This window comes from Monodelphis domestica, chromosome 7 (assembly GCF_027887165.1).
Source record: "Monodelphis domestica isolate mMonDom1 chromosome 7, mMonDom1.pri, whole genome shotgun sequence".
NCBI classification, from domain to species: domain Eukaryota; kingdom Metazoa; phylum Chordata; class Mammalia; order Didelphimorphia; family Didelphidae; genus Monodelphis; species Monodelphis domestica.
In genome coordinates this window covers 259574360-259587710 of record NC_077233.1, presented here as the reverse complement: position 1 = coordinate 259587710, position 13351 = coordinate 259574360, and the positions used below count along the sequence as shown (strand labels likewise).

At 35.7% G+C, this 13351-nt stretch overlaps 1 protein-coding gene across 5 annotated transcripts in view; it reads right to left on the bottom strand.

The window, feature by feature from the left end:
* Positions 1 to 13351, bottom strand: part of TSTD2 (thiosulfate sulfurtransferase like domain containing 2) — a 37685-nt gene that overhangs the window by 5975 nt on the left and 18359 nt on the right. For 4 of the 5 annotated variants that reach the window (XM_056806679.1, XM_007498030.3, XM_001372527.4 and 1 more), the window contains 6 exons: positions 13161 to 13281; positions 10426 to 10551; positions 7383 to 7488; positions 5390 to 5508; positions 4592 to 4750; positions 1779 to 1917 (listed from right to left, as the gene is read on the bottom strand). In XM_056806679.1, coding sequence (XP_056662657.1) covers positions 1779 to 1917; positions 4592 to 4750; positions 5390 to 5508; positions 7383 to 7488; positions 10426 to 10551; positions 13161 to 13281 — 770 coding nt within the window. The other variant, XM_056806680.1, reaches the window with a different exon arrangement.

Genomic DNA, 13351 nt, shown 5'->3' with positions numbered 1-13351 from the left:
TGTACGAACAACTATATAGAGGAATAAAAAGGAAATAATTAAGAGGAAAAGCATTAGCATTAAGAGGGGTTGGGGAAAAAAAGATTCCTGTAAAAGATGGGATTTGGGGACTTAAAGGAAGCCAGGGAGGTCAGTGCTCAGAGAGGAGGAAAAGCATTCTACCCATGGGGGAAATATCTGGAGAAGAAATGAAGAGTCTTGTTCACAGAACTGCAAGAGTGTTGCTGGAAGGGTAAAAGGGGCAAGAAGAGTGCAAAGATAAGAGGGAGCTAAATTATGAAGCATTCTGAATGCCAAACACAGCATTTTCTATTTGTTCCTGGAGGCCATGGGGAGCCACTGAAGTTTATAAAGTAGTTCAGCCCTGGGAAAATACAATCCCCTTTGGGTTTGTCCAATGTTTTTTCACTCTTCTATTTTGATTATTTCAGAATCACAATTTCAAATAACAGTATTACTGATTTAGAGATAGAAGGGATTTTTCACAGGAATCAATCTCCTTGATGACAAAGCCAACAAAGGGCCATCCTGCCTCTCTGAAAAATAGCCCTCCACTGCCACCTTGCACCTTGAGGCCACAGTCTTCTTTCTACCTGTACACACAAGGATAATCTCTCCTCTTCTCCAAGGTTCACTCTCTGCTGCTATCTAGAGGACATGTGGATATCTATTGATCCCTGCCTTTATGTTTATGACCTTCCCTTGAACTGGCTTCTCTCTCTAATCTTGGCTGGGAAGATCAGGCTGATTTCTTTCTTAGTCCTCTAAACTGGATGCCTTTACCACCTCATCCAATTGTTTAACACCACATCATACCAACATTTTCTCAATAACTGTAAAGAAACTTGGATTTGCCCCCTCTAAATTTACTTCTCTTATTTAGTACCCATGCCCTAAACATCCATTCATGTACTAATATGACTTGAAGGAGTCTTCTTAACCTTAATGGCTTTAAAATATGCCTTTCTAAGCAATGCCACAAAGATAGAAATATTTATATATTACCAGCTTCATTAGAAACTTAAAATGGCTCCTTTTATCTTGAACGAAATCCATAATTATCATAGGTATGTATTTATAACTTTATTATTTTTAAAGTCTCCTTATTGACTTCCCTTATATACCTCTCATTTTAGTCTGAATTTCACTGTCCCAAACCTATCATTTCTTGCACATGATTTATTCACATGTCCCTGAGCCCTGGCATTTTTCATTTTACCAAATTTAGAATACCCTTTAATGCTATCCCTTATGAATAAGATCCTTAAAGGTAGAGGCTATGCCTATTGTTTTCTTAGGCTTATCCAAAAGAGTGAGAAATACTACTCATATAGTGAGCACTCCATAAACATTGGCTTTATTCAGTAAAAAGGCTTTATCTTTGATGATTTAAGAATTTTGTTAAATTGGATTACGTGTCCTCTCAATTAAGTGAAGACTAACAATCAGAATTCTATTCATCTCTTGAAAGTCAGAATTTTAGAGCTGCCAAAAGCCCTGATTAGCTTCTAAGAAAGAGCTTAACTACAGGACCTTACAGATGATCTAGTACAATTCCTTCTTTTTACTGATGAGAAAACTAAAGCCTATAGAGGCAAAATTACTTGTCTAGATTCTCCTAGTCATTTATAAGCAGAGATCAGAGTAGAACCCAAGTCTCCTGATACCCCATTCAGGGAATTATCTTGCATTGCATTTGTTCATGTTCTTCATGGTGACCAGCAGAAAGAGTACATAACATCTTAACTTGGAACACTGGGAAGAAGTGAATGACGTACCTGAAATTATGTCATTATTGTAAGAGAGAGCATAGCGTTCATCAAAGACAAACAATTTTCCTTTATAAAAACCATTTGGAAACTCTTCCAGGTACTTGTGGATGCCACCCTTCAGCTGGTATACTTCCTTGCATACACCCTGTATTTTAAAAATTTATATATTAGAAAAAAGCCAATAAGAAATGTTGTTATACAGTTAGAATATGAAGCTATGGTCTGGAGTAGCAAAGCCATTTGCTTACATTTAAAGAGGTAGTTAGTAGCAGAGCTAGGACATGACCTAGATCTTCTAAGCCTTAGTCCTATGCTTCTCCCATTAGAGACACTCTCTCCCATCATTCCCTTATGGAATTCTTCTGTTAGTAAGACTTTAGTTGTACTATTTTTACTAGTTAGTTTAAAGTGATATTTGATGTTGGAAGGGATGTGGCAAAATCGGGACACTAATGCATTACTACTAGAACTGTGAAATGATCCAATAATTCTGGAAACCATTTAGAATTATGCCCAAAGGATTATATATATATATATGAAAAAAAGGAAGGGGGGGGGGGAAGGACCTGTTTATGCAAAAGTATTTATAGTTGCTCTTTTTTGTGGTGGCAAAGATTTAGTAACTAAAAGGATGTCCATCAATTGGGGAATGAATGGCTGGACAAATTGTGGTATATGATGGTGATGGAATACTCTTGTGCTATAAGGAATGATGGACAGAATGACTTCTGAAAGCTGTAAATACCTACATGAACTGATGCACAGTGAAATAAGCAGAACCAGCAAAACCTTGTACACAGTAACAGCAATATTTGAAACAATCAAAATATGACAGACTTAGCTACTAATAGCAATGCAATGATCCAAAACAATTCTGAGGGACTTATGAAAAAGAATGATATCGGCCTTCAGGGAAAGAACTGTTGGAATAGGAATGCAAATGAAAGCATATGATTTATCACTTGTTTATCTGGGTATATGTTTTGAGGTTTTAGTTTTATAAGATTACTCACAAAAATGAACAATATGGAAATGTTTTGCATGATAATACATGTATAACCCAGATTGAATTGATTGCCAGCTCTGTGAGGGAGAAGGGAAGAAAGGAGGGGGACAACTTCAGAAAACTAATGTAGAAATTTTTTATTAAATGAAATGAAATTAAATTTAAAAAACCAACAAAATACAAACAAAGGCAATGCAACCAAAATTAGACGGGAAGCAACAAATTGGGAGATAATCTTCATAAGAAAAACCTCTGACAAAGGTCTAATTTCTCAAATTTATAAAGAGCTAAACTAATGGTACAAAAAAGCAAGCCATTCTCCTCCTACTGATAAATGGGCAAGGGAAATGAAAAGGCAAGTTTTCAGATAAAGAAATCAAAACTATCAATAAGCACATGAAAAAGTGTTCTAAATTTCTCATAATTAGAGAAATGCAAATCAAAACAACTCTGAGGTACCACCTCATACCTAGCAGATTGGCTAACATAACAGCTACGGAAAGTAATGAATGCTGGAGGGGATGCGGCAAAGTAGGGACATTAATGCATTGCTGGTGGAGTTGTGAACTGATCCAACCATTCTGGAGGGCAATTTGGAACTATGTCCAAAGGGCACTAAAAGACTGTCTGCCCTTTGATCCAGCTATAGCACTGCTGGGTTTGTACCTCAAAGAGATAATAAGGAAAAAGACTTGTACAAGAACATTCATAGCTGCGCCCTTTGTGGTGGCCAAAAATTGGAAAATGAGGGGATGCCCTTCAGTTGGGGAATGGCTGAACACATTGTGGTATATGTTGGGGATGGAATTCTATTGTGCTCAAAGGAATAATAAAGTGGAGGAATTCCATGTGAACTGGAACAACCTCCAGGAAGTGATGCAGAGCGAGAGGAGCAGAACCAAGAAAACATTGTACACAGAGACTAATACACTGTGGTATAATCAAACGTAATGGACTTCTCCATTAGTGGCAATGCAGTGATCCCGAACAACTCAGAGGAATCTATGAGAAAAACCACTATCCACATCCAGAGGAAAAACTGCGGGAGTAAAAACACAGAAGAAAATACTTGACTACGTGGGTCAAGGGGATATGATTGCAGATATAGACCCTAAATGAACATCCTAGTGCAAACATCAACAGCATGGAAATAGGTTCTGATCAAGGACACATGTAATACCCATTGGAATAGCGTGTCAGCTATGGGAAGAGTGGGTGGAGGGGAGGGAGGGAAATAATATGATTCTTGTAACCAAGGAATAATGTTCTAAATTGATTAAATAAATTAATTGAAAAAAAAACCCAACAAAATGATATTTGACATTATAATGTTACAGAAAGTCATTTCCTTCTGGTGTTTCCCCTTACGTGCCCAGGTACTTTAGCACACTCACTACCAGAATATTCTCTCTAAGCCCATAGAATGTTAATATTGGAAGGGACCTCAAAGACTACCTAACCCAACTATTTGCTTTTATAGGTGTAGAGAAATTGAGTTAATTAAATTAAATTAAGGCCACAAAGTTTCATTAGTACCAGAATCAGGACCAGATACCTTGGCTTCAATGTTTTTGCCATTTTACTATACTCCCTATCTCCTCCCCACCACCCCAGACAGGGAAAGAGTTAATTTTCTCTCCCTTATTTTAGATGTGACTGCTGAAGACTTGGCATTTCTTTTACTTTTCAGGAATCTCAGATTTCATCCCATATGAGAAACTCATAGCTCATATAGGAAACTCAGAGAAACATTTATGACCTTGTTAATCCCATAGAGAAGGTTCTGCATAGTTTGCTTCTGAGCACAACTTACCTTAGCTCTAAGGTAGGCAGAACCCCTTTCACAACGAATACCCCCAGTACAGTACATCAGTACACGCTTGTCCTTAAAAAGTTTTAGGTTTTTGTCCACATAACTGGGAAAATAACTGAATTTCCTGATGTTTGGTGCCAGGCACTTCTGGAAATGTCCCTGAAATGTTGAATGATTGTCATATGATTACAAAACAGTTGTTGAAAGCAGTGAACAACAGGTGGCAGGGAAATGGGAGTTATAAGAATAACGGGTTCATTCCTTGAACAACCTCAGCCTTGGCAAAGAAGCATTTGTATTTGACAGTATCTTTCTTAAAAAAAATACAGGCTTTGATCTACCATGTGCTGCTTAAGAAAAGTTCTTTTCAAAGACTTTGAGCTGAAAAATGAAGGAAGATGATTCCAAATATCTCCCTTTTCCTGACAGACATTAAAGAAGAGAAGACCTGTGGAGTATTCACAAAGAAAATTTTGAGATCTTAAATCTCTCATAAATTGTAAGAGTATGTTTACAAGAAAAGAAATTGTATTAGGAGTCAAGATGTTTTAAAGTCACATGATTTTTTCCTACTTCTTTGTCAAATGCCAAGTTCAAGATAATAGATTTTCTTTGAAATTACAAATAATGTCAAGGTATTGATTTCGTTAGAAGTCAGGTGCCAAAAAAATATAAATAGCAGTTCTTATAATGTGGTTCACACAAGTGAACTTTGTTCTTTGAAATCATTGAGTAGAACGGAAAGAATGAAATCATTTTATTGAACCTAAACAAGGATCTAACCCAAAATGAACTTACTATTTTACTCTCATAAAAGTTCCTGCAGTCCAGCAGAATAGTGTCATTTTGCTCTTGATTACCCTGATATAAATAATTTTCAACTTCTTTATGAAATTCACCAGGGGATAAATGGATTCCTAAAATCAAACCAAAAGTACTTTAAAGACATTTAAAAAATAATCTTGGAGAGCCAGGCCAAAACTATTTTAAGTGGTTCTCTCCACCCAAATCTTTTATATTCACAAATAACAATTAAGTTGGCAAATTACCTGTTTCTATAATGACAATTTTGCAGTATTAGACCGCAAGGTTTCTTTAGCCTCTCTACTCTGAGTCCCTTTTTTCAGAATCCTATAAAGAATGTGTTCCACCAAATGAAAGAAAATTCAGCAGTTATTACATTCAAAATTTTGCCAACTTGTATTTGGCTTAACGTCAAAGGATTTTAGACAGTAAAGAATGAAATGAACTTCCATCTTACCATAAACTTAGATTCGAACCCTATATCCTATCCACAAGCCATGCCATGGTAGTAATATTACCATGAGAGAGCAAGGAAAAAAAAAGGTATGAGCCTAAAGCTTTTAACTAGGTTTAATTCTAAATCACCAGTGGAGACAGTGGGTGCATATTTTGCCCAAAATAAGAGTTCACTTGAAAATTAGTATAAAGAAAAGACTCTTTACTATGCTTATTACTTATTAAGAAAGATAATATATCACAAAGGGCACCACTGAGTTCTTAATGCATAACAAGAAGGCTGTCTAGTAAATGGGAAAACTCTAGATAGCCTTAAATATGGAATAGGAAACTAAGACATCCATTAACATATGGTACCTCAATAAGATAACTTGGAGTATGAGGTAAAAAAGGATTCTTTGTCCCTTAGAGAACATTATCTTTACAGTTTTGGAAAGTAAACAGCCAGTGTCAGATAATATTCACTTTTGAACCCAGGGAATATTTACCCAGGTATCAAAAGTTTCTTGCTATATATATAGCATATCATATAAAATAAAATAAATGAAGCAGAGATAAAAGAAGTACAAATCCTAAAACACTGGCAAATCAATTGTTTTTGCTAAAGGGTCCCAAATAATAAGAGTAAGTTTCTTCTACTGTTCCTTGTGTACAAGGATAAGCTGACAATGAATATTCCAAATTCTTTAAAAAGGGCTAAAAATTGACCCAGATTAAAACACAGTGCATTAACTCTGACCTGCTTTATATAATCATAGAAACAAAAATTTTTACTGTTGGAAAGGACTTTAGAGTCCTTCCTCCTCATTGTACAAGTGAGAAAACTGAGACCCAGTAAGATGAAATGATTTGCTCAAAACTAAGGTAATAAGTTTAACTGGAACACTCAGGTCCTTTCACACTAAATCCTAAATACTTTCTACTATGCCATACTGCTTCAATCACATTGTGCTATATCTCATCTTAGCATTTTTGGAGACTCTGGCAATAATACTGGGCTGATAACATGCTTGGATAATTAATGACTTGTTTTCTTGACATTCATAATTTAATCCCTACTTTCCTCTTTTTTTTGTTCCTATGTGATACTTTGAATAGCTATACACTATTATATATAATATAATATATGTTGCTATGTAGATATTTCAGTTATTATATATAATAATAATTGAAAAACACTGTATATAACTACAGCCTTGAATGACTCTATAGGCTAGTACTGTTGTCTATGTAGATATGAATTGCTCTACTCTAAAAAGCCAATAACTTATGAGAAAGAAAACAACCAGTGTGAAAACGTTACAGGACACTTTCCAAAAGCCAGAGCTTTGGAACACCCAGAAGTACTGCTCAGTTTTTGAGTGTGCTCACACTTTGACTTCATATCATATCTAAGTCAGATAAATATTTGCTTCATTCCCCAAATCACCATAGATCTTACTGACCTGAGTTTTACTTTTTATTTTGCTTTTCTATACAGTTTTGATCCCAGATAAAGAAATACATTTTATTTTTCCTAAAATAAGCATACCAGGTTCTTTGTAGGAGATCATATTGGGACTAATTCCCATGGGCACGATTTCTTCAAATACACCAACACGAAGCTCAGGAAAACAGTAAGCTCCTCCTTTGCTGGTCTAGTCAACAAAAAACAAAAGAATACAAAGTCTTTCCTTCTTTGGAGTCAAACCTCAAAGCCCTCCATTGCCCCTTTTCCATTCTTGTCCTAAGACAAGAGCCAAATACAATTATTTTAACATATATCCTGACATGACACAAATTTAAAGGAACTTGCATAATCCATATACAAACAGCTAGAAACAGATTTTGAATTTCAAACAGATGGAAAATCCGGTCTTTTTATGACCATGTTTCCTGTCACCTATTACTAAATGACTCCTGGGATTTTTAAACACCAGAGTGAAAGTCTGAATTATATTATTTCAAAATCAAAATTGTCCAAAAACAAAAAAAAAAGCAAAAAGTTCACTGTGGAATGGCCTATGGAAACTTTATAAGAAGCACTAATATATGTTTTCTTTCTACATCTATGTCTGCGTCTGCGTCTGCGACGACGACGACGACTACTACTACTACTGGGAAACTTGTTACAATATCGCAGCTATTTCTGTACTAGATACTTTTCTTAAATTGCCTTATTAGGTCTAGGGCAGTGTTTCTCAACCTTTCTAATGCCGTGACCCCGCAATACAGTTCCTCATGTTGCGGTGACCCCAAACCAAAAAATTATTTTGGTGGCTACTTCAAAACTGTAATTTTGCTAGTTATGATTCAGAATGTAAATACCTAATATGCATTATGTATTCTCATTGCTACAAATTGAGAGGTTGAGAACCGCTAGTCTAGGGAAATTGTTAGAGATGTTCTGCTTCTAATGGGAGTTACTTAACTAAGCTAGGAGTGGGGTGTGCCAGACAAAAGATGGATCATGAAAAAAAAAAAAGAGGTATTCTAGCTTTAGGTCTGAATTGGCAAACCTATAACATGTGTGTCAGAGGGGGCTACTCTCCTCCTCCTTTCCACTGCACCTGAGGACATTTCTCATATGACCAGCCCCTCTGCCCAGCAGCCCACTGAGAGTGCTTCCTTCCTCCCTTGCCTAAAGGGGTCAGGGGGCTCACATGCAGCATAAGGCTGCAGTTTGGGCACTTGGTCTCTAAACTGTTCACCATCACTGAGCTAGGTCGAACATGACCTGAAATTAACGCCTTGTCATGTAAAGGGTTTGACCAGGTGTCCTTGACTTGAAATGCAGTGTTCTTTCTATGTTACTACACTGTCTCAAAGGATAAAACTCAGAACTGGAAATTGAGGGGATGCCCATTAACTGGGAAATGGTTAAACAAGTTGTGGCATACGATAGTGATGGAATACTACTGAGCCATAAGAAATGATGAACAGGTGAATTTTTTTCAAAACTTGGAAAGATCTACATGAAATCATGAAGTCAAAGTAGAACCAAGAGAACATTATATACAGCTGCAAAATGAATGTTTGACAAATAATTTAATGTACTTCCAGAGAAAGAACGGATAAACAAAAACACAGAAGACATAGTTTATATATGCTGTTCATATTTTTTGTAAAGTGATGCTTTCTATGGTACAGGGAAAGGAGGGAAGTAGGGAAATACCTGAGAATTTTAATGTAACAAATAAATTACTAAAAAACTTCTAAATGAGAGAGTATATGTGAGTATGTAGTTGATAGGTAAGAAAGTTGAGTCCCAGAAAGGTAAAATGATTTGTCCAAAGCAAGAAAATCATAGAACCCCAAAAGTTAAAAGGAACTATAAAAATCATTGCTAGGGGAAAAAAATCCTTTATAACAAAAACCTCTGACAAAGGTCTCAATTTCTCAGATTTATAAGGATCTAAATCAATTGTACCAAAAAAAAAAAAATCAAGCCATTCCCCAAATGATAAATGGGCAAGGGAAATGAAAAGGCAAGTTTTCAGATAAAGAAATCAAAACTATCAATAAGCACATGAAAAAGTGTTCTAAATTTCTCATAATTAGAGAAATGCAAATCAAAACAACTCTGAGGTACCACCTCATACCTAGCAGATTGGCTAACATAACAGCAAAGGAAAGTAATGAATGCTGGAGGGGGTGTGGCAAAGTGAGGACATTAATGCATTGCTGGTGGAGTTGTGAACTGATCCAACCATTCTGGAGGGCAATTTGGAACTATGCCCAAAGGGCGATAAAAGACTGTCTGCCCTTTGATCCAGCCATAGCACTGCTGTGCTTGTACCCCAAAGAGATAATAAGGAAAAGACATGTACAAGAAGATTCATAGCTGCACTCTTTGTGGTGGCAAAAAAAAAAAGGAAAATGAGGGGATGCCTTTTGATTGGGGAATGGCTGAACACATTGTGGTATCTGTTGGTGATGGAATACTATTGTGCTCAAAGGAATAATGAACTGGAGGAATTCCATGTGAACTAGAACAACCTTCAGGAAGTGATGCAGAGTGAAAGGAGCAGAACCAGGAGAATACTGTGCACAGAAACTGATACACTGTGGCACAATCGAACATAATGGACTTCTCTACTAGCAGCAATGCAATAAATCCAGGGCAATTCTGAGGGACGTATGAGAAAGAACGCTTCATATCAAGAACTATCTTTACCTTAAATAGTCTCCTTTTAAAAAAAAAGTTTGTCTCCTTATAATTTGCTTTTATTCCCTAAAGTCAAATGCTCAAAAGATTCTGATTATTTCAAAGTTTCAGAAAAGTATAGCATGGCCTACGGTTATAGAGTCCAGAAAGGTTCAAGTCCTGCTTCTGAGATATACTGGTTGTATGACTTTAGACAAGTCACTTAGTACTCTACATTTTTTTGTAAGGCTATAAACTACAGAGAAGACACCGGCCTTTGCTGGCAGAAGGAGTTTGCTCACCAGATTGTTCCTTCTGGTGAACTCATAGACCAAGTCTTTCATCATCTGGATTCTTATTAAATGAGGTTTTAATGTACATTAGTATGAAAATGACCATTTAAGGGAAAGAAGACAGATGAAGTGAAATTTATTGCCATTGCTCTTACCTTAAAATCTTCCTTACATAAGATATTTTTAAAAAATGGATGAGAAAGCATGGCCTCCATATAAAGATCAGTTGCTAATTTGCTCCCACCCACTGTTCCATTGATTCCTTCTGTAGCAATCCGAACCTAAAAAAAAAATAAAAAATGACAAAGGTAATAATTACAACTAATCAAACTAAGAATATATTATTCTGTTAATTTTCTATATAAGAATCACCAAACCATTAAATCCCAACAAAAGAGAATAAGTACAACTGGGATATCATATGATTTAAGATAGACCATCTAACAGTGGTCTGTGGCTAAAGAAAAAATATTTATGTTTCTACTGAAAATCCTGTGCACAGGGCAGCTGGGTGGCACAGTGGACTGAGAGCCAGGCTTAGAGAGGGGAGGTCCTAGGTTCAAATCTGGCCTCAGATTTCCTAGCTGAGTGACCCTGAGTAAGTCACTTAACCCACATTGCCTAGCCCTTAGCACTCTTCTGCCTTAGAACCACTACACAGTATTGATTCTAAGATGGACAGTAAGGACTTAAAAAAAAAAAGAAAAGAAAAGAAACTCCTGGGCAGACAAATATTTTACCCAGCCACAGTGGATATGTGGCTATGGAAGTGAATTCTGGGAAACTACCTACATCAACTGGCATAAAAGGGAGGTCCATAGTCTACATACAGTGTTTCTGGAAATTTAAGATATGAAAATCCCACAAATAAATGCATCTTTCAGAATTATTTCCCTACTCAAACTTTTCTTCTCTCTAGAATGAATCTATATTCATTGCATTCTCTGGTCCTTTCTTTCTTTTCCCTGATTCAAGGCTAGAGTCTTACTGAAATGGTACTTTATAGTTCATGTCTTTTTCACCTTATAGGTGAAACTGCCTGATAACTAGGTTTTTATTTCTTTGGGCAGAGCTCTAGGTAGGTTAGTCATCTGAATAGTGAGTTCCACCTAGCAGTAGCTATAAAAGTATAATCTAAAATGAATTATTATTGCAATGATTGATACTAAAACTACTGGTATAATGTCTAAACTCATGAGAATTTGAAACCAGTTTTCTAGGTAAGAATTTTCATAGGCATATGTACCATGCACTTAAAAACATGTGATCCATTTCCAAAATTTAAGGGGTATCATGGTATCATTTTATGACATTTTAAAGAGAATATATACACGAATAGTTATATTAGTTCTACAAAACGAAGACCAAAAAATGTCACATATGACCATTTCTGTTAACCTTCAATTTTAATATGAGAAAAAAAAGGTTGGCTTCTACTCTAATTCCATTAGCCAAGGGATTCAAGGGAAAAGTAAAACTTACATTTTTATTGCCTCTTCAAATATGATTGCTTTATCATGTTCTTTCCAACTGTTTCAATGATTTTTTTTAAACATCAACTCCGTTTTCTTTTTTATATTTCCAATTAAAGCTGAGTTTTAAAAAATTCTTGTCATTTCATATGGGTTTCTGAAACTCCCTACTTTTGACTTATGTGAAATTTCGGGGAAGATTTAATCTTGCCCTCAGAAATGGCTTTTGTTTTTGAAAACTACTTCAAACTATATGGGAGCTTTTTCAGCTGTGCACAGATATACTGTATTTTTATAAAAAGCAGTTTGTTTGTCCCTACATTAATTGACTTTTATATCGCTTCTGTTTGTGGTTGGTAAAGTACTTCTCAATTAAAAAATTTTACATTTCTAAAATAATATATAACTGAACTTTGACCACACAGAGCTAAAAGAAAGTTCAAAAAGTCTATAAGGAGCTTATACATGCTCTAAGGATGATTTCAGGAAGAGAGTCTGGCTTGATTGCTTGAAAAATTTTAGAATGTATGTTTTGAAAGGAATGGTTTGTAATTATATAGAAGTCTTAATTATTGAATCCAGTAGTAGTGCTGATCTTGGTTTGTACACCAACCTTGCTTAAAGCATGGGTGTGCCATCATGCCTAGCTTAAAAAATGTTTAATTCAATTTTTTCCTAGAAATCTAGCACTGTTTGCCTTGTACCATACTACCTCTGTGGTATAGCTATATACTAATAGTTCACATTTAAGTAGTACTTTATGTAGTTAACAAAGTGGTTTCCTCACAAAAACCCAAGGGAGGTACAAAGGGAAGAGGAAACTTTATCAGCTGCCTGAAGGATATGATAGCCAGGGGAGGTTTATAGAGTTTGAGCTTCTTGGGACCTCAGAGCTCATCAAGTTCAAATCTCTCATTGTAGGACATTTAGGTCCAGAGGGGTCAAGTAATTTGACCAAGGTCACACAGGTAGGCAGTTTTAGAACCCAGGCCTGCTGATTCCAAATCCAGCACTCTTCCATCATACTTCACTGCTTGTCTAGAAGAAATTAAGTAATGGATCCATTTATTTAAAAACATCTCTTAATTTAAAAAATTCCAGACATTCAATTAGCAAAAGATGAGTTGAAATACCTTACCACTACTGTTAGCAGGGCAGTGACAAAAAATACACATAAATCTTACTTTACAAAGTAGGTGTGTTCTTGAAAAGCTGTATATAAATCAAAGTTTTATAAAACTAAGCTATACTTTAAATAAACACTAAAAATTCAATAGTTAACAAACTCTGGTCTTTTGATTAATAAATATTTAGGTACTAACTTTTTTTCTATGAGGTTTTCTCTAAGTGGAGTTTGCCTATATAATGATTACACTAAAGAAGAATATAGGAAAATGTCAGCTGAAAAAAAATCTTACCTTTCCTTTGAGATGCAGGTGTTGGCACAGAGCTTTCTGCCAAGCACAAACCCATTCTGGATCTTCTACATCACAGTAACAATAATATAATAGTACTACTCCCTGATTGCTATCTTGTGTACTGCAAAAATATCAAACAAAACAAACATCACAATCAGTACCACATCCCCAGTACAAAACTGAATAAGGTC